Source organism: Sardina pilchardus, chromosome 2 (genome assembly GCF_963854185.1).
Source record: "Sardina pilchardus chromosome 2, fSarPil1.1, whole genome shotgun sequence".
Taxonomy (NCBI): domain Eukaryota; kingdom Metazoa; phylum Chordata; class Actinopteri; order Clupeiformes; family Clupeidae; genus Sardina; species Sardina pilchardus.
The window spans coordinates 7071590-7096911 of record NC_084995.1 but is presented as its reverse complement, the minus strand read 5'-3'; the positions used below and the strand labels follow the sequence as shown (position 1 = coordinate 7096911).

Here is a 25322-nt window from a genome sequence, read left to right as displayed (position 1 = left end):
ATTATATATTTCCTCTATCTGAGTGGTTGGTTGCCATGTAACATCAACACGAGCTACTCTAACTTTGTATAAGTTGTGTTAGCGCATTACTATAGAACGAAAGGTGAAATCAAGGTGCATGTTTGTGTTGGGTTTTACACTGGTATCGAATATGATTCAGCCAATCATAATCAATGACTGGAACTATCAGTTTTAGAATGTGCAGGATGAGCCCAGGTAATCCATGTCATGGTGTTGGTGTTAGTGGCAATAAAGAGCAACAGCACACTGATATATACAGTATATAATGATACATATTATAATTACATGATTATAACCTTAATTTGTGTTTCCAGTGCTGTACGTAAACAATGTTACCATAAAACACTGGCTATGTATTTGTTACTGTTGAATGTAGGGGTGTCTGTTTGCCCAGGGGTGTCTCTCACCTGACCGAAGACCTCCTCGTTGACGGTGAAGGTGAGGTCCAGAACGTCGGTGATGTCGTTGTCCTTCATCCACTGTAAACTCTGGTGGAACTCCTCATCCAGGTACTCCAGGTCACTGAGATCAGTTGATCTGTCAATGAAAAGCAGTGCTCATGAAACAGAGCCTTCATGTACTGTACGGCTGACCTTATAGGCTATTTCCTGTGCATATGGAATGTGAGTATTTGGATTCATAATCATAAGATCTCAAAACAGCTCTTCTACTAGCAGTAGTCTTTAGACTTTTCATATATCTGTGAATATCAATTGATTATACGCCTTGTCCTTTTGTAGTTTTATTGACATTATTCCCATAAAGTAATCAGTGTACAGGACTAAGTGAATGTAAAGATGCACTCACAGCCTGAGGAGGGCTTTGTAGAATGGCCGTGTGAAGAAGGCATCCAGCAGGTATTGGTGAATCAGGGCCAGACCAAGGATACGCCCGCTAAACCGGAACCTGAATACACACACATACACATGAACAAAACACCACAAAGACAAACCCACACCTGCGCACACATTATGCTTAAGTTGCTACCCTTCTCTTATAAAACTGTCAGAAAATCAAAGCCATTAATTGTAGTAAATAGTTCAAACAGGAGACGATGGACCCATGCAAATAGCCCCCGTCCCCCAAAACAACAGCATAAACTACATTGACTAGTTTTAACAATAGTCTATACTTCCGGGAAGGGCTTTCTCAAGCTCCACTGTCTATTTATGGAGTGTGAGGGTCATATCACTCTAGACTCTTGTGTCCAGAATAGGAACCCATCCAATGACAACAGCAAGCCTTGCCTACTGTATCCTCCTTCAACACACAGGGCACTCTTAGCACTCTTAGCACAACAGTATTCGGAAGCCCATTTATTTCCTGATCTTCTCACCCAGTGCTTAACGCACCACCAGCTAATATATCACTGTGGGAAAAACTGCCTCTCGTTCCTCCAAACAGGAAGTGTACAGTATGTGTTTATGGGAGGCGGGTGTGAGGGACCTCACCATTCCAGATGGTTCTCCACGAAGGCAGACATGGGGCTGATCTGGACGGTGTAGGTGTCGTTGGCGGAGTACTCAAACAGGCCGTAGTACGGGTTGAACAGCTCCTGGGAGAGCAGGAAGAAGAACTCACGAGACGGCCCACTGTAGTCCAAGCTGAGGGAGACACAGACAGCAGCAGGCAGGAACCACACACACGCACGCACGCACACACACACACAGTCGAGATGAGACTTACAACATCAGTGACATACAGTGGGCCCATTTTACAGACAATCTTAGGTAGATATAGTGAATTCTGAGTGGAAATTAAACCCCAGAAAATCTAAGTTATCCATGTCTTGTATACTGTATACCGTATACTGATTTCAGTGAGTCTGATCTACAGTAAGCCTGATAAGATGCCCATAACTGAGACAAGAAGAAAATGGTCAGAGGCGGACATTCCTGGTTCCAGAGGTTCCAGACAGCTAATAAGGATGAGCTGGTTTACTAAATGGTTGGATCAAATACTTGGCAGGACTTTTACTTTCTGAACCCGGGGTGTTCGCCTCTGAAAATGGTGTCCCTCTCAGGGTCAAAAGCAGTGAACTTGAGTAAAGGAGAGGTTGTAGAACACTGAAGAAGAGTGTGTATTTCCTACCCTTCCTCTCCCACAAACGTGATGTAGAGCTTGTTCCTCTGCAGCTCCTTGCGTGAGTAGGCCATCACCTGGTTAAAGGTGCCCTCCAGCAGGTGATCTCGCCGCACTATCAGCCTGGAGCACAACGAGGATGGAGTGAGTCACATACAGCATACACACACACACACACACACACACAATCTCTCTCTCTCTCTCTCTCTCTCTCTCTCTCTCTCTCTCACACACACACACACACACACACACATGTAAGGATCTAAGTTCCCAGGCTGATGACATTCCTTTCAATCATATATGGACTCTTGATTAGCTACTGAGTGTAGGCCTATTGTGGACCTCCTGTCACACGTTTGTCCAAAGTCCTCAGAAGTTAACTTGGACCAGGATGTAACCAAATGTATTGTCATGTCTTGATTGATTTACTCAAGTGGTTTCACTACAACAATGGTCTCAGTTTCACCTACAGTACTCATCATGTGATCTCCATTCATGTAACCCCTGTCACTGTGTGAACCAATCACAAACTTTGTAGCCTATAAAAGCGTAGACAAAACATTATTCATGGAGTCTCTTAGCCATGAGCTCCCACACTTCGGTGTGTAGTCATCTTCCTCTGAGCTGGTAAAGTATGTTTCATTCTCTGTCTGTTTTTGTATCTTAGCCTAAGTATTTCTTGAACCTGTTTAAGTAACTTTCACGCTTTGCATTTAGATGTACTTCTGTAATGTGTTGGATGACTAGCTTGTACCTGTCCAATAAATTTGTTATGCTGATCCGCGTAGCCATTATGTACTTATGCGGCTGTGTCCGGTCCCAGGTAACGTGCTAGCGTTATGGATGGCTAGGGTCTAACTACCGCCGCCGTAGGAGTTAACCATCTGGAAAGGGCAAACTGTCTTCGAAATTGACTAATATTATGAAGCGATGGGCCGTTTTGTTTTACGGGGGCTGCCATAGAAATGTCTATGGTGATCTGTATCGAGTAATCGCGTCCTAGCACAGCCAGAACCCTCTGTGCTAGTATGTGGTTGTGGAGCAGCACGTATCACAGTATTAATAGTCCAGGTCACCGGGGCAGACCCTGAATCCTTTCTGGAAACTAGTAACAATGATAACGTATGGGAACCGCCCGAATTAATCGGCAGTGGAGGAGAATAGGACCCTCAGCATATTCCTGACGATACGGGGTCGGTAAGAATGACTGGTGGCATTGCACAGTAAATAGTTGATCAGACGCTTATGGCTCACATAAGCCTGATCCCGGAGAATTCACAATGTTACTTTCGAAGGCACCACCAGGCTCACCAGCCTGACCCCTGAGAATAATGTTACTTTGAACTAGACCTTCTTATATTTGGCGGAGTCAGCTTTATTAGGATTCAACAGGGGTTATCATTTAATGTCTCAAACAGCGCGCGGCTGCTTCACGGATTTTCCTTCGACCACTTCCTGTTCCCTCATTGGTTCAGAAAAGTGACGTCTTACACACACACACACATACACACACACACACACACCAAGATATTGTATACATTTCTACTGTACACATATCAATACATCTAACTTAAAACAATGCTCATTAGTAAATAAATAAACTGGCAAATAACTTCACTAAGTAGCCTGTACGGTTTTAGGACAAAGTGCTTTCTCAGTGTGTCTGTTATTGTCTATGTGTGTGTGTGTTAGACATAGGTGTCCCTAGCATGGGTGTCTCACTTGATTTTCCCAGGGCCCTGGCCATATCCTTTGGCTTCCAGCTTCCTGTAGAAGTTGCGCAGTTTGGCCTCAAAGTCTCTACGGTAGGGGGCTGGTGCTCGGGCCCGTTGTGTCCCTGAGCAACAAAGACACAAAAACACCACAACATATTCAGAGACTCAGAGGATTGACTATAACTCTGCCCTATGCATTCATCATAACACAAGAGTCAAGCTGACCACACAATCACATGAGGTCGGTATTAGACCAAGGGTCAACAGAGGGATCAGCACTCTGAGATTACAATAGCATTTCCTGTAGAGGAAATTGGGCTTTCCCAGATAACTCCAGGGCAGACCTGCCCCTGATATGATGCAGATCTGTCAAATCCACCTCACATCAGGTCAGCATCCATCTGACTTCAAAATACCGGATGAAAAATACTGGGGGGACAAAAGTGACCATCAGGAGAGGTAAACAACTGACACCACATTGAGGACAACTGACACCACGTTGAGAAATAAACAGTAGGAGAGACAAGGTATTCAACACCATGTTGCCCCAGGCAACAGGGACACACCAGGAGAACGAGAATCTTGTCATAGATCCAAGATTAGGGAACGGGAATAATAGGCTCCAGAGGAGATCAGCACGGCGGACTCATGACGGAAAGGCTGGAGGATCAGGTGGGTTAGTCGGAGGGGTGGATTAGACAGAGCAGATGAAAGTGACCCCTGACCTGGAGAGCTATCGCTAGGCAGACAGCAGGCAGGGAGCAGTGGCAGCCGCTCCTGAATGCCTTGTGCCCCGGGCAACAGCATGGAGTCAGTAAAGACAGTTACACATGCAGGGCAACACCTCTGGATATGTTGTACTATACGCCAAGCCCAAAATAGGGCTATTCAAGTATTACATGTGAAATAAATGTCTCATATTAAATCTCTCAAAAAATGATTTGTCTCTAACAACAACACTGCTACTATTTTCATAGATTGCAAAATGATAAGTCAACAGTGGCATTCCACTGACCTGGGGAGTTCTGGGGCGAGGAGCCTGGGGAGCAGCGGGGGGAGAAGCTGAAGCCGGGGTGGAACGTGCTCACGGGGACGTGCGACATGATCTCCTCCTCAAACAGACTGTGGGGGTGAGTGAGGACACAGAGAGATAAAAACAGGGTTAACATTTTTTGGAATTCCTAAAATGACAGTCAACATGTTTCCCCTGAAGTGATCTACTTCCCAGTCATTCACAAAGCAGTGAAAAGTCTAGGCTGGACCAGCCCTCTGTGCACTGTTCTCTATGGGAGCCTACAGTACCTCAGCAGCATGACCAGATCAGCATCACACGACAGCTTCTCCAGTCTCTGGGTCCCCTCTGTGCGGATGTGGTGGACTTTCTCTCTGAGAATACACACACACACACACACACACACACACACACACACACACACACACACACAAATTTATCAAAATACTTAAAGTTAAAGTTAAACACGTGTAGCTTTTCTGCTTGTTCACAGCAATTGTCTTTAAAATGAATGAACAACACTGCTCAATAAATTGTGATAACGCAGGCAGGAGAACATATTCCATAAGTATTTATGCACTGCTGAAATATTCAACCAAACCAGCATCAACCAAGGCTGTGCATACTTGAGCGAGTGATTCCGGGCAAAACTCGGCTGCCGCTCCTGCAACACCTCAAAGATGTTGGGTTGCCGTAGAAACGCCACAATCTTATCATTGTAGGCTGTAGAGGAAAAGACAAGCACACAGTCAGGTGTGAGTGATACTGTACATGTGACTACAGAGTCAACAGACTGCCTGGAAACAAAGGTCATAGGTCACACAGTTAGATCAATAAAAGTGCCTTCAGTACATATAGGTATCTGTTGTACATTACAGTAGGTTATAAGATAGGAGTATTTGCACCCTCTATACATTCGCCAGGTGTGCACATGCATGCAACCTGTGGGATTTAAAAATGGCTAGATCTCTGTCCGTCATAACTTTACATTTACACTTGGACACAACGTCTGCTCTCTACTAATGTGAGATGCTCCGCGCTCTGACACGCCACAGGCTACGATAATGAGTGTGTTAGCCTGCTAAGTGTGCCCCCAGCATGTGAGAGGAGAGGGTGTGGTGTGATGTGGTGTGCGGTACCTAATGGCACGGGCTCCTGCTGGCCTTGGCTGCGTATGGCGGCCACGAGACTGTTCCCCGGCCGCGTGAGCAGAGACGCCCCTCGACTGCGGGACACATCAGACGCCTGTGGAGAGATGAGGAGACAACGCCGGGACACATTTAGACATGCTGAGATCAAAAATATATTGAGGTCAAAACTTGTAAGCACTAAGAGACAACCAACAATAATGATCTACACACACACATTCTCCCTCTCTCTCTCTCTCTCTCTCTCTCTCTCTCTCTCTCTCTCTCTCTCAAATCAAATCAAATCAAATCAAATCTAATAATGCTTTATTGGTATGAATGGGTAAAGTCATTGTTGCTCTCTCTCTCTCTCTCAGACAATTCCAGACACGGGTGAGCACTGACTGATTGAGTGGCACAGATAGGAGGAGATTGGGGCTGGAGTGGGGCTGGAGCTGGCCCTGGGATGGAGCCCAGATACAGGAGATCTGTGCCAGATCTGCACTAGACTCAGCCCAATCCCCCACTGATTGGGGAGTCAAATAAATACCTGCAGTGGTACAGTACAGTACATGATTCCTTTTCAGTACAAACGTTTTATAAATGGCCTGAGGTTCTCAAAGTAATACTGTATTGTCATCCAGCTCAAATGTATATCTCCTGTATTTTTCAGCTGTGCTGTGATGCTTATTCATATGTGCAGATATTATGCTTCTACTGTCTTCTTAGTTTAAGGGCATGGTCACCCAAGAATACACAAGAACACACACACACACACACACACACACAAACACACACACACACACACCTCTCCTGCGCTGTAGCTGCGTAGTCTCTGCAGATGCTGGCGGTGTGTGAGATGGTTGGGTAGGCGTCCATTCTGCAGTGGGATCCGAGGATCTATGAAGGTGGTGGCACGACTGTTGTGGTCCACAAAGAATGACTGCAGACACAGAAACAACCTTTTACATCTCACATAATCACACCATTCCCAAGAACAACACATTTCTATTCAAAGACCCTTCACTTCGGCATCTTTTTATGCTTTTATTTTGACATGACACTTCCCTATCCAGTACATTCATTACATTAAAAGCAGCTGGCACGGGACACACATCACCCCAGCATAATACTTCCATTTCCGCTTCATCAGACGGGATAGCTATTAAGAATTTAAACTACATGGCATTGCGCAATGTTTAAATATTCATGCTAAGTGATCTCCTCTAGTACAAGTGTGATTATTAATAGGCTCACAGCGGGCTCCTTGTTCCTAAATGAACGCTCTGGGGGAGTTCATCAACCTGCGTCCTGCAGACTTCACACGGTCAGTCTGTGGGTCAGAGCCTCTCTCTGTGGGTGGGACCCTAAGGCCCTGGCATGAGAGAGCTCCGAGTTGGGATGATTCCCTGTGGGCCCATAACGTAACAGGCCTTAAAAGAACACGCCAACTCAAGTTCTTAGCTGCCTACCTCGGAGTGAGAACCCTTTACTGTAGGTGTCTTTAAGACAGCTTGAAGACTGAACGTTTGAACCTCTGCATCAGCACCCTGGCTGTGTGGCAGGAACTGTACTGGAGGTGTCCAAATGAACTCAGAGACTAAAATGATGTGTTGGGTGAGTAGGTTTCCTTGGGTGGACATGTCACTAGGAGCAACCAATTATGTGGGTGGATCCAACTCATGTCCTGCCTTGATGGATTTAGCTTCCCTTTCTCCACCACTCTCTGAGTGTGCATGAGAGAGTAAAATACCGTCCTTCTGACAACAAGACACCACCGCTCAGATGGAGAGGTGCTGGTGTTCTGAGCGAGTCGTACCTTTCCCTGCGGGTCGGTTTTGATCTCCCACCCTCGGGGCAGCTCCAGCTGGGCGTCGGCGAACCTGTTGAGGAAGGTGACCAGGTCGCGGTTGTGCTGGTAGCGCTCAAAGTTGCGCGCGTCTCGTCGAATCTTCAGGATCATGTGTTTGAGGCAGGAGCTGTTGGTGAACATCCGGTAAGCACCCTGACACACACAAGAGAGGGGCACGGACAGAGAAGGAGAGGAAGAGAGAGAGAGAGAGAGAGAGAGAGATCACTTTAACATGATGAACAAAGAAAGGTGAAAGTAAAATAATCAATCACATTAGTCCTATCAATTACACATGACAGTTCATTACATATACCGTATATATACTCTCACGACCAGACAAGCATGCCCACAGCGGGCGAAAGGGCACTCACATAGTTGGCATGGAGGACGGTGAAGAACTCGGGGTGGGTGATGAACTTGACCGCCGGGCTCTGGAGCAGCTGGGTGATCTTCTGACAGTGGCCCGGGGAACAGGGCGTGTCCCTCCTCAACTCCGCTACGGACATCACAGAGACACATGCGTGAGTGTGTGTACATATCTCACATCTCTCTCTTAGCACAAACACGCACACACACACAAACACACACACACACACATGCACACGCACAAACACACAGAGAGAGGAAAGAGCTGGCTTACCATTGGCGAGTGGTGGCGAGTCTGCGGTCTCACTGCTGCCCGCTCTCTCTCCTCTGGAGCTGCCTCCCTCCTCCTCTCTCCTCTCCGTTGCCATGGTTCTCTGTATCGTTTGGTACCTGGCAACATCAGATTTGTCAGCAGAAATAGAACTTGATGCATCCTACTGCATCCATCACACTGGTTCAGAGCAAGACGTGATTTAGTTTGAGGTGCACTAGGCTATTCTTTCTCTTGTGAATTTCCAGCATGAAAGACACACATATTTATTTATCTGCTCATCTTCATCCACGAGGACTCCTGTGACTGTAGACCACTGCGCTTGATAGAGCAAGTGATACTGATGATAAAATCAATGACCTGAGATAGCCACCAAGCACAATTCATCTGAGGGCTGGGATTAGAACTGGCATTTATTGACCATCAAGCAGATGAAATCATATGCTTTATGTTGCAGAACAAAGCGCACGCACACACACACACACACACACACACACACACACACACACACAAACACACAAACACACACACACACACACACACATGCACACACACACACACACACACACACACACACACACACACACACACACACACACACACACACACACACACACACACACGCACACACACACGCACACACACAAACAAACAATTTCAGATAAGCGTGAGTGCTGATTGACGGAGTGCCACAGATAAGATGAGACAGGGCTGGGGCTGAGAGGGATTAAAGCTGGCCCTGGTGTTGCCTGGATACGAGGCTACACCATTCCACTTTCAACACACAAACTCATTCAGAATCTCATACCTCTCTCTAACTGTACACACATGCTATACACACAGTACATAGTAGAGCTGGGACACAGTACAGACACACACACACACACAGAGAAGGAGGGAGAGTGAGGGAGGGAGAGAGAGAGGGAGAGAGAGGGAGGGAGAGGGAGAGAGAGAGGGAGAAAGAGTCATAAGAGAGAGCACCCCGCCCTTGGCTGCCACAGACACAGACCACAGACAGGGCTTTCACAGAGGCCCTTACAGTACGTAGCGTTGCCACCGCCTCATCTTCATCTTCCTCTTCCTCACTGCTCTGTCTAGCCCCCAGCCCCCCCCCCCCCCCCCCCCTTTCCACTGAAGCAGCAATTACACGCCTCTATAAAGCAGAAATGATTCTCTTGTGAATACGTAACCCACAAACCAGCGGTTATAGACCACTTCCTGCAGTCAGGGTGGAGGACAACAACTACTGAGAAACATAAGCCAGCCCTGATTAACCATAAAAGTGCCTATCACCTTGCCTTGCTTTTTCTTTCCTGTTCACACATATATGTCTTGACAAAATACAGTGCAGTATGACCTCAATAGTAGTTGAATGATCCCCCCCCCCCTTTTTTTTTCTAAAATAAATAAATAAAGCATTTTCTCTTCTCTCCAGCAGGGGGTGTGAGAGGGCATGTTTGTGTGTGTGCTGAGTAGGCCCAGCATTAAGCATGAGTAAGTCACACTCACACTTGCGCTCCGGAAACATGTGTGGGCCGTGAGTCATCAGCATATGGCACTTCATCACTCTATTGGGCAGAGAGTGCCCAGCACGTCCAGCTAGCTCGCTTGCCCTCAGGACCTGCCCCCTGCAGTGGCCCACTGCTGCATCTGATGGACATGCATGTGCTGAAGAACAGACCTTCAGCATGAACTGCCATCCTTGCACATAAGCGTTCCCTCACTAAACTAATGACACACAACTTTCCTCATTACAGTAAGTTGTGGACAATTTAGCCTTACTGAAACAATGAATGCAGAACTAGAGTTCTATCCAGATCCAATCCCCTCCCCTATACACATAAGCCCTAATGTTGTAATGAGGGGGGAGAGAAATGGCACCTTCCAGGCCAGAGGCAGGACAGAATGATGGATACATGCACAGACAGGCAGACAGGCAGACAGACGGACAAACAGGCTATTACGTCCATATGTGTTTTCCTTTGTTCTTTTTCTTTTTGCGGTTTCCTGGTTGTTTTCGACGTCCTGTATGCAGATGATGCTTTATTGTTTGCCCCTCTTGCGGATGTCTGGCTCTGCCTAATACATAGTTGGGTCTCCACCAAATACAGGGGCATAGTTCGGCGTTGTAGCGGTGGACGCTACATTTGGGGCTATGCTTCGGTTTACTGGGCTAAGCTGCACTTGGGTAGTCCTAGAGATATGAAGGTCTGCCACAGCAGGGGCCTGGTTTTGGTCTGCCCACCGCTGCCCTTAAATGTACCATACATGGTCTTGTCATGTTTTCCTGGCATTCACCACTTCTAAGCTGTTGATTATGTTCCTGACCCCTACACAGTGATAGAACAAGACAGACAAACAGTTTGCCTCTGCCAGTCCATCCACTCATCTCTAGAGAGCCTTTCCACCTGTTCATCCTACACCTGTCTGCCTCTGCTGGAGATGGCACTACTTCTGCGAAAGCAACCCACACAAGAATGCAAGAACAAGAATGCTAGAACAGACTCATGTTGTTGAGCGAGAGAGACAGAGGGACAGGAAGAGAGAGAGACACAGGGAGGAAGAGACTGATAGAAAACAACGGAAAGAGACCACAGTAGGAAGAGATATGAATAATAGCAATACAGAATGCATGAGAAAGAGTGAGAGGGGAAAGTACACAATTAAATAAAGCATGAGAGAAGTCCCCCTACGCTTCTTCACACCCCACCCCCCCAAAACACACACACACACACACACACACACACACACACACACACAGGCACACACACCTCCTGTTGAGCTGCTCCATCTGCTGGACGGAGCCGGAGCGGCGCAGGCCGTCTGGAGTGGCGGCGGTGGTGGGCCTCTGCCAGGTGGTGGTGCGGTTGATGTGGTCCACATAGAAGACCCGGCCGTGGCTGTCAATACGGGCCTCCCAGTCTACACACACACACACACACACACAGAGCAAACATACACATGCAGTAACAGAATGAGTTAATAACATCTATACACTTGCAATGTACTGTATGTACATATTATATTGTTTCTTTTTCTTTGATCTTTTACAACAAAAGTCTTCCAGTGAGACGACAGGGCATATAAAAACAATAGTGGGTAGGGTGTATTTGGGCCTGTGAGAGAGTGAGTGAGGGAGAGAGAGAGTGAGAGACAGTGAGAGATAGAGAGAGAGAGAGAAAGAGAGGGAGAGGGAGAAGAGAGGACTGAGGTCTTACTGGGAGGAAGAGGCTCATCGATGGTTGGGTAATGGTGAGGGTCGGGCCGCAGAGCTGGAAGCTGACTGACTGGAGGGTGACTACCGGGCAGAGGACAGTCACCTGTGTGTGTGAGAGAGAGAGAGAGAGGATTTTCTGTCTTGTCTATTGAAGTAGTACTCTCAAGATATGATATAATGGATATATATGTTGTCTATGTAAGGAGATCGACAGTATATTTCAGGTTAAGGTCATCTATGTTGAAGATAATCTCATGCATTGCATTTTAAGGATGCAGCCAAAGAGAGGAAGTAATGAGTCATAGATAGGCACATAATTTACTGGAAAACTGGGTTGCAAAACTGAGTTGCAAAATGTGCAAGTGTTGATATGACGTACGTACGTTTTATACTTTTAAAAAAAAAATATTTCCTCAGACAATCCTAGCCCTTTGAATGACCTTACATACATGATCAAATGTATGTCAGATATCAAAACTTGGATGGCTCAAAACAAGTCGATTAGACTACTGTAACGCTCTTTTAGGTGGACTAACAAAGCAAATATTACACAAACTCCAGTTAATTCAAAATGCAGCTTCCAGAGTAAAACAAAGAATTGATCAAGCTGTCATTCGCCAGCAGACAGGGTGTACATTCAGATGAGAACTTCATCACATGATGCAACAGATGTCACTTTGTGTGTATAGCTACAAACATGTAAACGTTAGCCATTGCTGTGAGCACTTATTGTCCGCCAGTAGTCACGTGATCATGCCAAAGTATGAATCAGCCTTCCCAACAGCAACAGAACTACGGTGTGCTATGAGGGTCATCCTGCGGCTACTCACGTCCAGTCCTGCCGCTGGACCCTGCGGCGGGCGCCGGTCCGTTTCCCACGCTGCTCTGGGGGCTCTGCACGTGTGTGGGCGGAGCCTCCTCCCACTGCGGCCGCCCGTCGCCGGGCTCTCTGCGCTGGGACGCCGGGCCGTGGTCCGGCTCGGAGGAGCCCAGCACGCCGTTGACCTGCCGAGCCCCGTCCCTGCCGTCCTCCTCCTCCTCCTCTTCCTCCTCTTCGTCGTCCTCCTGGGAGGAGAAGACGCCGGCGTGGGTGTGGCGGGCGCTGTCCAGCGACAGGGCTCTCCCGTGGGGGCCGGTCAGCGCGGTGCGGCTGCAGCAGGGCACGGGGCTCAGCTCTTCCTCACTCTCCCCTCCTCCTCCTCCTCCTCCTCCTCCTCCTCCCGCCGCCCCGCCACTGCTGCCCTGAGCGTCCAGCGGCCGGCCGTCTCCGTCCAGCTGGTAGATGAGGTCGGACAGGCGCTCCACGGACCGGCTGCGGGGCAGTGCCCGGCGTGGGCACGGCGTGCCGTTGGGCGAGAGCGGGGCGTGGGGCTCCAGCACCACATCTTCGTCCTCCTCCTCCTCCTCGTCCTCCTCCTCCTCCTGGCTGACCGACGGCTTCTGCTGGCCGCAGGCGGGGTGGTCGGCGTGGCGGTCTGCCTCGTGGGCGGAGGGCAGGCTGTGGAGCAGGCGGTGGATGCGGATGTAGTGCGTGCGCGGCGTCTCGGGCTCGCCGCCCGCCGAGGCGATGACCGTCTCCAGCTCGGACACGGGGAGCGAGCAGGGCCGCGCCTTCCGCCGCGGGGTGGTGCGCACGCGCAGCAGAGAGCAGCCCTCCTCCAGCTCGCCCTCCACCTCCTCCACCACCTCCAGCATCTCCTCCTCCTCCTCCTCCTCCTCCTCCTCCTCCACTGCCCCACGCTCCTCCGGCTCTCCCGCGGTCCCAGCGCTGCAGGCCGTGTCCAGCTCTTCGCACTCCTCGGCCACTGGCGTCATGGCACTGGACGTCATGGCACTGGACGTCATGGCACTGGACGCCACCGCTCCGTTCCGGCTGTCCCACTCTGCGCCTCCTCCGAGCTCCATGGGCTCCACGGGACCCGGCTCTCCTCCGCGCTCCTGCTGCCCCGAGGGCCGCCCAGTGGCCTGGCCGTGGGCCTGCGCGTCCTCCTCCCCCCTGGGCTGTCTCCTCTCCTCCTCCACCTCCTCCTCCTCCTCCTCCTGCGCCTCCCTCTCCCCTTGCTGGCTCTGTAGCTCCTCCTGGGGCCCTGTGGATGCGGCCGTGTCCATGGGGAGGTCCAGCGGCAGCTCTGGCGCCCCCTGGTCCAGGCTCATGGCGTCCTCCGCCTGGGTGGGGCGGCACCGCGCGCCCTCATGCCCCTCCCCCTCCTCATGCCCGTCATGCCCGTCCGTCTCCTCCCGCTCCTGCACCGTGGCACACTCCGGCTCCGTGCTCAGAGACATGTCCTCATCATCTGTGGACACACACGCACACACGCACATACGCACGCACGCACACACACACACACACACACACACACGTACACACACACACACACACACACGTACACACACACGCACACACACACGATTATTGCTGAAACTTAGAAAATTACAGGAAGGTTGCTCATGGGGCAAAGTTGCAAAACAGTCAAAATCAGTGCAAATACCAGTGAGCTGGGAGCACATTGTGAAATTAGACAGTTCTGTCTCTTCCTTTGAGAGAAGAGAGGAATAGACAGACAGAGACGGATAAACAGAGAGAAACAGCCACAGACAGAAAGAGAGACGCAAAAGAGGCTTGAAAAAGTTGCTTGAACCTGGATGAATGGAGGAGGTGATCTCAAATCTGAACTGCAGTTGACCGCTGACATACTCTGTGGGTAACCTTCGGCCCAGGGAGTAACTGACCACCCGATCCCTTCACGGTGGGAAGACGGCATAGCGGCAGGAAGAACAGGAGCAGGGTGGAGTAATGTAAGAGAAAAGACAAGAGAGGAGAAGAGAGGAGACGAGAGAGGAGAAGAGAGGAGACGAGACGAGAAAAGAATAGAATAGAAGACAAGAGAAGAGCAGAGAAAATAAGAAAAGAGAGAAGAAAGGAGAAGGGAAAAGCAGAGAAGAGAGGAGAGGAGAAGAGAAGAGCAGAGAAGAGAGAAGAAGAGAAGAGAAGAGGAGAGGAGAAGAGAAGAGCAGAGAAGAGAGGAGAAGAGGAGAAAGGAGAGGAGAAGAGAAGAGAAGAGAGGAGAAGAGGAGAGAAGAGGAGAGAGGAGGAGTTGAGGTGAACAGAAGGCAGATTAGGTGTGACATTAAGCATGGTGAGATCATTGTAGCAGCAAAGCCCTTCTCCCTCTCCTCCCTGTTCAATTAGCATTCAGGCCAGATGTGGGTGACCCCTGGGCTCCAGTGAGTCATTAGTAGGCATTAGCAGGCACAGAGCAGCCCTAATATCCAGCATGGCATTACAGCACCGGGGGAGCTCACATACAACAGATACTATCACATCTCATATTACCCCCTTATAAATCACACCACACTGCTGGGCTCTCTCTCCTCTCTCCTCTCTCCCTACCATGTCTTTTTCTTGAGATACGGTAAGCCTTGTGGATTGATGAATGATATTATCTATGAAAAGTATGTGATATATCGGTGTAATCATGTCAGAAGACGAGAGAGTGGTCCCCCCCGCCTTAAGGTGCTCTTTAAAACTACAATTACTGTTTGGTGGTATTATAATGGATTTTGCAATTATATTATAATATGAGTGTATAAACTGAATAAAGCCTCTGGTTTAAGTCAAATATATAATCTCTCTCTGTATACCCGATCGCATGCTTCTCCAGCAATCTCTGTACAGGCATGGACAGCTTGCCCAGGAAGCGCTTGATGATGGGCCGACTTTTGGCAAATTTGTCCTTCACCTCGATCTCCAGGACATCCGTGGGCAGAGAAACAAAATTAAACCGCTGCAACACAGAGAGAGAGAGAGAGAGATAGAGAGAGAGAGGGAGAGAGAGAGAGAGAGAGGGAGAGAGAGGGGCGGAGGGGGGAGAGAGGGGCGGAGGGGGGATAGAGAAAAAACAAACAAGTCAATATCATTATTAATACAACAGAGATGAGAGAGAGAGGGGGGGGGAGAGAGAGAGAGAGAGGGGGGGGGGGGGAGAGAGGGAAAGAGAGGAATAGTAGTATACAGGGTGAGAGCAAGGGCCTGAGGAGAAAACAGCAAATAGAAAACAATAAAGTTGAGAGTATTAAAGGGATCAGAGAGGCTGGAGAAAATCCTAACACCAGGGTGATATGAGGCTTATTACTATGGAGAGTAGTGTGACTCTGGCCTCATCACGCCCACCCTGCTGTACACAGCTGTAGTGCTGTACACAATCACAGCACAAGACCCTAGGGCCGCTGTCCAGGGTGCTGAGCCTGCATTCTCTACATGTGTGTTTGGGTGTAAGAGGGAGATTTGTAACTGAGGACCCTCATTTCAAAGGCAACATGCAAAGTCTGTCAACAAGCAGAGTTTTCCAGTATGAGCTATAGTTATTGTCTGGCAAACTCTACACTGTGATCTCTGGATGAAAAGACCTTGCTCTGAAAATATGAGTGTGTGTGCATCTGGGTGCTGACTTTCAGCTAGCTGAGTATTCATAAAAGCTTGACAGCCAATATGCAATGACAGGTAGAACACTACATTTGTACGCTACTTGGTCAATACAGGGCTCAAAATAAACATACACTATCTGCTTCTCAAAAGGGGCATGCTTATCAGCCTACATAACTCCATTTGAATAGATCAGTTACACGTGTGAAATCAGTAACACTTATAAAAGTCTTAAATAAGAACTCGAGGGCAGAGAAAGGCCTGAGTCTGGCAGAGATTGTAAACACACACTTGAATCAGTGTGTTTGTGTAATCTGAGGAGCATTAGAATGCTGTGAAGTGCGATATTTGGATGATGAACGCCTGAAATAAGTGGCCAGTATTACCGTGAAGCAGCAGGAAGGCTTACGGCTACAGCCATGAGTCATGCAAAGCCTCTCAGGCAAAAGACTGTATCGGTGGACCCTGCTCACTCTCACTGCCTGCTCAGGGCTCCACTACACTGCCGCGGCAGAGCCTCCAGAAGGGAGTGTGCTGAGGATATGCTGTGGAACTTAAGTCTGCAGCTACTTAAGTCTGCCTCAGCTTCCCTGCAAAGGAGCCATCTAAGTACGGGTCTCTCCAACATGCAAAGAGGAGGGAGAGGAAGAGAGAGAGGGAGAGGAAGAGAGAGAGGGAGAGAGAGAGAGAGGGAGAGACAGAGAGAAAGAGATGAAGTGGGAGTGATCCATTATTGAAATTTCTTTGCCGAGAATAGAACTGTGAGTGTGTGTGTCTGTATCTGTGAGTTGCTGACTGTGTGTGTGCATCTTTGAGTTTGGCTTTGTATAACTGCATGTGTAACTACAGTATGGGCGCAAGTGTGTATACATACTGTATAGTATGTGTATGTGTATGTGTATGTGTAGTCTATGTGTATGTGTACAGTATGTGTATGTTTGTACTTCTGGTTTCATCCCTGACTCCCATGCCTCTGAGAACTGAGAGGAGAAAGGCTGTTGTCCCTGTGTGAAGGGCAAACCTGCTCTGAATTTGAAACAGCACCAGAAAAAAAAGACAAAAAAGAACATCCACCCACCCACCCATGCACCCACCCACCCACCCACCCATGCACCCACCCACCCAGCCACGCTCCACCTCTGAGCCCCAGTCATCCTGCATAGCTGGAGGGGCACAGAGGGGCACTGGACGCCACGCTGCCTCCTGCCTTTGCTGATCTCCCCCCCCCCTACACACACACACACACACCCACACGTACACACTCCCCCCCCCCACACACACACAGGCTCCCACACATTCACACTCCCACACACTCCCACTCTCTCCTGCCCCTCCATTCAGCAGCTCTGTCATATCTGCACCACCAGTCGCCAAGGTTCTGTATCCACAGCAACCCTCTGGGCTCCCCTGCTGTGCAGATAACGCGGGTCATGTGACTCTTCTCTCTCTTTCTCTCTCTCCTTTCCTCCCTCCCTCCCTCCCTCCCTCTCTCTCTCTCTCTCTCTCTCTCTCTCTCTCTCTCTCTTCCTCTCTCTGCTGGTAGTGAGCTTCATAAACATACACATGCACACACACACACACACACACACACACACACACACACACACACTACTTGCCTTGAGTGTCTTTTATGTGTAGCCACATGTACACTACACACTAGCCATAACCAATCTTTACCCATAGACAAAAGCTTTTGTGTTTCTGTGTGTATGTTTGTCTATTTGTGTGTGCTTTGTTTGTGTTTTGAGCAGGAGTGTGTGGCTGCATATGTTACCAGGCAGGCTGTTAACCTTGCTCCCATCACAGGGGATATGGCACTGGGACTGGGACAAGGCTAATGACAGGCAGGCAGTGGAGAGGGAGAGGGAGGGGAGATGGAGGGAGAGAGAGAAAGAGAGGACAGAGAAAGAGATGAAGGAGAGGGAGCTGAAGGAGAGGGAGCTGAAGATGAGGAAGAGATGGAGGGAGAGAGAGAGAACCTGGAGAAGACGAGTGAGGGAGTCACTAACGGCTGCCTGAGTCACTAGGCCAGCTCTTGGTCCTGCTGTAAGAGGCAGATGAAAGGGCCATTCCTCTCAGCTCTCGCTCTCTCTCTTCTCTCTTCTCTACTCCACCACCCTCTCATTCTCGTTCTTTATCTCTGTCACATTCATTCACCTATCCATTTATCTATCAATCCACCCAGAGAGTCATCCACCCACCCACCCATTCATCCATTCATGCACCCATCCATCCATTCATCCATCCACCCATTCATTCATTCACCCACCCATTCATTAATTCATTCATCCAGCTATTCATTCCTTCCTCCCCTCCCTCTGTCTATCATTCCCTCTCTCTCTCTAAAGGCAGCGTGTCAGAAGTGGTGTAAGCCAGACCTATCCGCTTGACTCCCATCAGTAGGAGATGAAAGGAAATGAGCAGCATCTCTCTATCATTCTCACTGTCTTTGTTCATCCTCTCTTCCTTTCCCTGTTCTTTTTAATCTCATTTTCCTATTCAGTCCTTCTCTTTTGCCTTTCTCATTCATCTCTTATTCAGTCTCTCACATGCTCTCTCTCTTTCAGCCATTTTTCTTTTTGTCTTTTTATTTGTCCTGTCTTACAGAATCTCTCTCTCTCGTTCTACTCCCTCCTCCTTCTATCTTCTGTATCTATCTCTTTCTCTCTCTCTGTCTCCGTCTCCATGTCTGTCACTTTCTCCAGGACTTGACCTATATTCAGTGCTCTGCAGCCAGGCCATCTCGCTCTCCTCTCACTCACATGATCCTGATCTGACTGATTCACTCAGCCCCCATCAGCTCAAGTCCCAGGCCAGGAGATACACACAGAGCCACCCTACACCATGTTGAATATACGCGTGCGCACACACACACACACACACACACACACACACACACACACACACACACACACACACACACACACACACACACACACACACACACACACACACACACACACACACACACACACACACACACATACACATATACCCACACATGCATGTACACACACACACACACACACATATATACCCACACATGCATGTACACACACACACACACACACACACACACACACACACAGATATATGTGCTCACCCACACTAAAGCTACATGGGTTGATACATACAGTAAACTGAGTTGCATGGCAACCATGGTGATACGCGTACACTCTCCTCATGCTCACATCCGTACTGCGTATAGAGCAGAGCAGAGAAAACATGTCACAACAACAAGCTCTGTGGAAGTGAGAACACAGGGGCTGAATCAGCTAAATTTAAGGCCCTCTCAACCACATCCTGTACACCGACACACCAAAGTAAAAAAGAAAATTCTGTTTCGCTGAAAACCACAGGTGTGACAACACAATCTCACAAGTACATCTGGACAACCTGACAACCACAAGGAGCTACTCACATACAGTAACTTCCAATTTGATCTCAATGCCTTAATTTAAAACAAATTGTAAATATCCAACCTTTAAGGAAACCAATTGTCTTTGTTAATGAACAATGTATCGTAAATAAATAAATGGTCTTCCTTCAAATACAGGGGGCATACGTATTTGACCCCTATATTAAAATCCCATAGAAGCAGGACGATTTTGTATTTTATTTTTAAAGGCCACTTTCTGGTCACTTAATGGATCCAGGATATTATGCATCCTTATACATTCCCCTTGGCCTTTGGAATTAAAATAGCCCCACATCATTACATATCCTTCACCATATTGGCATGGTGTTTTTTTCCATTAATTGATTAAATGAAATCAAATTAATTACGATACATTCTTCATTCAAAAATAAAATTGGTGTCCTTAAGGGTTGGATTTTTACTCTTTTTGTTATTTTTAAGGCATTAAGATCAATTTCTAAAATACGATTTTATATTCCTCTTTTTAGGCAACATTAGCATGGGTTCAAATACTTATTCTGCCCACTGTATCTCTGCCTCATTGAGAATTGCATCATATCAGAGAAAACTAGAGACACCAAGCAACCACTACAAAACAGCAACTTCAGCTAGTGTTACAACATATTTAAAAGAAATATGTGATGATGACATGTTTCACACTTCAAAGAAACATGTCATGATGTTTCCCACGCTTGTCTCACTGCCTCTTTTGAACCTCCTCACACCCACAACAGGCATCAGTTGATGGGTTTGCAAAGCTGCCTTAGCAATGCAATGCAAAGCTGATGGTGATCACTGACTGAAAGAGATGTCAGAAGTGGCCACTGAATGCATTTTGGAATGCAAAGCACATTCCACACAACGTTTGCTTCACAAGTGGTTTTATTTGTGTGGTGTATTTTGAAAGAGTAAACTGTAAACCAAATGTACAGTATTCTGAGACTGAATGGTTTTGCATTGATATCGGAAAATCTGTTGTATATCTGCATGTACAGTACTTGTGCATTAATCTTGTCTACTGTATATGTGTGTGTGTGTGTGTGTGTGTGTGTGTGTGTGTGTGTGTGTGTGCTCACTTTTATCATGTTGTAAAAGTGCACTGGCATGTAAGAGCACATACTGTACCAGTAACCTAAAGGGATCATGGTACAGTTTAGAGGGCACTGCTCTCGTGGGCTACACTGTGGCCGCTCCTCACCTCTCTCTGCCAGACGGGGTTGACCGTGTTGCAGACGATGCCCGAGCGCTTCTCCTGGCCGTGGTGAGGCAGTGCAGGGAAGATGCTGTGCTTGCCCGGGTGGATGGCGATCTTCAGGTACGGGTCCGGGTTGAAGAACATGCCCTTCTTAAGCCCCGTGGCCTGGAAGTCTGCAACACCCCATGGACAAACAGCACATGGTGTTACACAAAGGATTGTTCTTCCACAATAACACAGGGAGCTACAAAAGAAAGGACTCTCCTTTCGACTGCTTTTACATAACTGCACAGAGCACACCATCAAACAATTTGGGCTTCTTACTTATCTTCACTCCAACTTTACAGAGTGCAACATCACTTCATCGAAAGGAATTTTTCAACAATAAACTGAAATTGAATATGGTTTAAAAAAACACTGGAAATCCTTTACTAGAAATGCTGTACCTCTAGTAAATGGCACTCTGCATTTGCACAACAGAAAGCCACCACACCACACGGTGGTGAAACAGGCCTATCATTACACATGGCACACCATCTTACCACAAGATGTGGCCGTAAGGTTACCGTAAGGTCTTACCTCACTCTACTACAATTCATAGACTCTGAATATAACAATGGCAAATAGCACTTCACTTTATTTCTACATAGCTGTGCGTGATAAAGCATTGGAGAAGACAAAGAGTATACTGTATGGCCTTCTAAAACCCACTCATCCTTTTGTATACACTAGGCCTAGTACTTTTATGCTACAGGTTTGTAATAGTTGCCAAGGGAACTGTGTGAAATTAAGAAAACTAGCACAATAACCCATTGGTGAAGTAAAAAGGTTAAGAAATGATGCCACAATTAAAAACGGCTTCTACACTCACAGTAATGATAGCCGGGGGGTTTATACACTACAATGGACACAATCACTCCAGCACCTCAGGGAAATCAGAAATAGTCTGACAAGGGGTTTACCAAAGCTCCAAAGCCCATCGCCATGGTAACAACACCATGTTCTAAATTCCTCTTCCTGTTCCAGCACAAGTCTCTGGCACACATTCGTTGAGGCGGGTGGCTACAGGTTTGTTTACAAACACAGTGTTAGGGTTCACCTGAGAGTGAGAAGCTGATAAGTCTTCTGCTGCCCTGGCTCTGCGGAACATCCTCTGCAGATGGAGGCTTGAACACCTGCAGAGAGGAAGACAAGAGAGGGCAAGGAGGTTTGAATGAATGCTGAATCTGGTACACAAACACACACACACACACACACACACACACACACACACACACACACACACACACACACACACACACACACAGAGTTCTAAAGACGTACACCATAATGATAAGAATGTGAAACGCTACCATCAGTATTGCATTAGCCACAACAACAGTGACCTGGCTGACTTCACCTACTGAGAGCGTCTCACTGAAGTTGACATCCGTGACCTCGCTAACCCCCAACCTCAGCCCCTCCCCCTCCACAGTCTCCAAATCAGCCCAAACCACGACTCAGCGTCGAAATCACTTAATCCCTTTTCTACATGGAGTCCACTCAGTCCACTCAGACCTAGATAAGCTCCGAGTCTTTTCACTCAAACACACACACACACACACACAAAACACACACACACACACACACACACACACAATGACTGTCATCTCTCTTCCTCTCTCTCTCTTTCTCTCTCTCTCTCTTTCCTCTCTCGCAAGAGAGCAGTTAAAAATAACAGAAAAGTTATACACACACACACACACACACACACACACACACACACACACAAGCATTCATACTACGACTACGCCCACCTCTCCCTCTCTCTCCCTTTCTGTCTCCCTCACACACACTCACTATACTATACCATAAATCTATCCCTCTTTTTAGTTTACATACACACATACTCACAAACACATGCCTACACATCAAAGCACACATACTACTCTCGCTCTCTCTCTCCTCCTTCACACAGACACTCTCTACTGTACTGAATGTATATCTTCTGTCGGTGTCTCTCACCTCTCTCTCTCTCTCTCTATCTCTCTCTCCTTCTCTCTCTCTCTCTCTCTCTCTCCTCCTTCACACAGACACTCTCCACTGTACTGAATGTTTATCTTCTGTCGGTGTCTCTCACCTCTCTCTATCTCTCTCTCCTTCTCTCTCCCTCTCTCTCTCCTCCTTCACACAGACACTCTCCACTGTACTGAATGTTTACCTTCTGTCGGTGTCTCTCACCTCTCTCTCTCTCTCTCTCTTTCTCTCTTTCCTTCACACAGACACTCTCTACTGTATGTATAGCTTCTGTGGGTGTCTCACACCTCTCTCTCACCATTGTAGGCCGACGGCTCCTTGAGTGTGTTGGTCATGTAGAGTCTAACTCTGCCTGCTGCTCAGGCTCCTCCATGGCAGGGAGAGACGGACACCAGCTTTGGTGTGTGCGGTCACCTGACGCGTGCATGTCACACACTGCACTGGCCAACAAACGCCACGGGCACCAGACGCAGAGAGAGATTTGGACCGTAGTGAGGGAGAGAGAGAGAGAGAGAGAGAGAGAGAGAAGTAGAGAGATATAGAGAAAGGAGGAAGAGAGTGAGGGAGAGACTGAAGGAGAGAGAAGGAAAGGTAGTGAGAGAATGAAAGAGAGGGAATATACTAGAGAGAGAGAGAGAGAGAGAGAGAGAGAGAGGGTGGAAGTGGGGGGGTGGTGGTGGTGGAGGTAAGCCAGACTTAAGCCATCAGAAATGATAACCTGCGCTGGCCCTGGGGCCGTGTCTGATATTAATAGACTCAAGATTATCGCCATCTCTGCCAGCGCCCGCTCTCATCAGCGCAGCCACGAAGGAGCCGCACAGATGGCAGTGCCCCGGCCGTACCCTACCCTACCCTACCCTACCCTACCCTACCCTACCCTACCCTACCCTACCCTACCCTACCCTACCCTACCCTACCCTACCCTACCCTACCCTACCCTACCGTACCCTACCCTACCGTACCGTACCACAGCGCAGCGTACCGCAGCGCAGCGTACTGCCTGACCACTCATCAGCGCAGATAAACCTCTGTGCTCTATTCTTATCCCCCGGAGGCCATGTGCTGGCTAATGTGTGTGTGTGTGTGTGTGTGTGTGTGTGTTTTTCTGTTTTATTTGCGTTTGTGTTTTTAATACAGCTTGGTCACATGATATGTGGGGGATTAAAGGAGAAGGGTTGGCAGAGCGGAGAGCACCAGCTCCTGATGGGACTGACCATGTGTGTGTGTCGGCAGGAGGGAGGTGCAGGCGCAGCACACACACACACACACACACACACACACACACACACACACACAGACACAATCACATATCTACACACACACAAACCTACCGGTGCGGAGGGGTTCTTCACGGTCACACTGGGGGTGGTGGCTCTCAGTCCGCCGCTCACTCCGTGGTAATACTTGAAGCAGATCTTAGTCTCCGCTGATTGGTCCACGCCACACCAAGGTAGTAGAGACAGCAGGAGTCAGAGAGAGAGAGGGAGAGAGAGAGGGAGAGAGAGAGGGAGAGCAAAGATTAGGGTCAAATCCATTAGCCCGTGACCTAATGTCTACTACTAACCACTACTATTAAGCATTTCTGACAAGCAGGTAAACAATGTGGCGCCTAACAGGAACAATCTCTTCAGGTGCAAATGAAGGAGGCTGTACGGGCTTGGACTCTTCTAGAATCAGCCAGTACTAGAACTGTTCTAAAAAGAGTGCAAATAAAGAAATTGAATTAGATAGAGCTGTTCTAGAATCAGGGAGAACTGATGAGACAATATCAGGCAAAGCTGTTCTGGAACCAGTGATAAGTACAGACACCGGATACAGATTCAGATACACACACTTGAGATATATGATTTCAGTATCCACCATCATCTTGAGAGGGGAGAGGTGACATAATATTACACATCAGGGTCACATTTCAACAGAGTAACCCTGATAAGAGTTGCATAACAGCCTCAATGGAGCTAGAAACCACCACTTTAGCCAAGCCACAAATGGCCATAAATGCACTTAAATGCATTGGAGCTCCGATGACCCAAATAGTATTAAATGATGAAAAAGCTAACAGAGATACTTGCAACATGGGGCTAGTAGGCCTCCTGAAATAATCCCAAAGCTAATATGATTAAATTCGAATTATGTGTTGACTGACTCTTAAGTTGCTATTTTGGCCTTCAATGCTCAGTGTTCAGTTGAGTTGAATGGGACCATCTTAATGACCATTGCCGCTGACAATGGGCTTTGTAAAGAATGACCCTCAAGCTGGGATTCCCCATGCAGCATCTGACAAGAGGGGGCACCCATGCAGAGTCCCTGCACTTCAGAAACAGTCTCTAGAGTCTAGAGGCTCCTGACTGCAACTTATGCGCCAAACAGCAATCATTTGAAACAGACCTGGCCCTGATCTGGCCTTCAAAGGGACCCGATCTGGCCTAGGATTGGTCAAGCCTGTCCCTGAGTGGACTGCTGTGTGTGTATGTGTGTCAGTGTGTGTGTGAGAGAGAGAGAACCAGAGAGGAACTGCACCATCCAACAGAGCAGAAACCACAGAGCCGATTGGGATGAAATGAAGGAGGAGGAAGGGGAGGACAAAGAGGAGGACAGAAAAGTAGG

At 48.1% G+C, this 25322-nt stretch overlaps 1 protein-coding gene across 1 annotated transcript in view; it reads right to left on the bottom strand.

The window, feature by feature from the left end:
• The window catches only part of hecw1b (HECT, C2 and WW domain containing E3 ubiquitin protein ligase 1b), a 39088-nt gene that overhangs the window by 2873 nt on the left and 10893 nt on the right, over positions 1 to 25322 (bottom strand). The window contains exons 4-27 of the mRNA XM_062517392.1: positions 24047 to 24141; positions 21799 to 21874; positions 20703 to 20872; positions 15306 to 15448; positions 14303 to 14403; positions 13914 to 13957; positions 13666 to 13853; positions 12899 to 13536; positions 12494 to 12859; positions 11665 to 11766; positions 11218 to 11368; positions 8442 to 8565; positions 8181 to 8348; positions 7777 to 7962; positions 6766 to 6900; positions 5970 to 6075; positions 5457 to 5553; positions 5121 to 5204; positions 4834 to 4940; positions 3826 to 3940; positions 2113 to 2226; positions 1473 to 1625; positions 829 to 927; positions 429 to 558 (exon numbers count right to left, since the gene is read on the bottom strand). Of these exons, the coding sequence (XP_062373376.1) occupies positions 429 to 558; positions 829 to 927; positions 1473 to 1625; positions 2113 to 2226; positions 3826 to 3940; positions 4834 to 4940; positions 5121 to 5204; positions 5457 to 5553; positions 5970 to 6075; positions 6766 to 6900; positions 7777 to 7962; positions 8181 to 8348; positions 8442 to 8565; positions 11218 to 11368; positions 11665 to 11766; positions 12494 to 12859; positions 12899 to 13536; positions 13666 to 13853; positions 13914 to 13957; positions 14303 to 14403; positions 15306 to 15448; positions 20703 to 20872; positions 21799 to 21874; positions 24047 to 24141 (3692 nt within the window). The remainder of the gene's footprint in view (positions 1 to 428; positions 559 to 828; positions 928 to 1472; positions 1626 to 2112; positions 2227 to 3825; positions 3941 to 4833; positions 4941 to 5120; positions 5205 to 5456; positions 5554 to 5969; positions 6076 to 6765; positions 6901 to 7776; positions 7963 to 8180; positions 8349 to 8441; positions 8566 to 11217; positions 11369 to 11664; positions 11767 to 12493; positions 12860 to 12898; positions 13537 to 13665; positions 13854 to 13913; positions 13958 to 14302; positions 14404 to 15305; positions 15449 to 20702; positions 20873 to 21798; positions 21875 to 24046; positions 24142 to 25322) is intronic.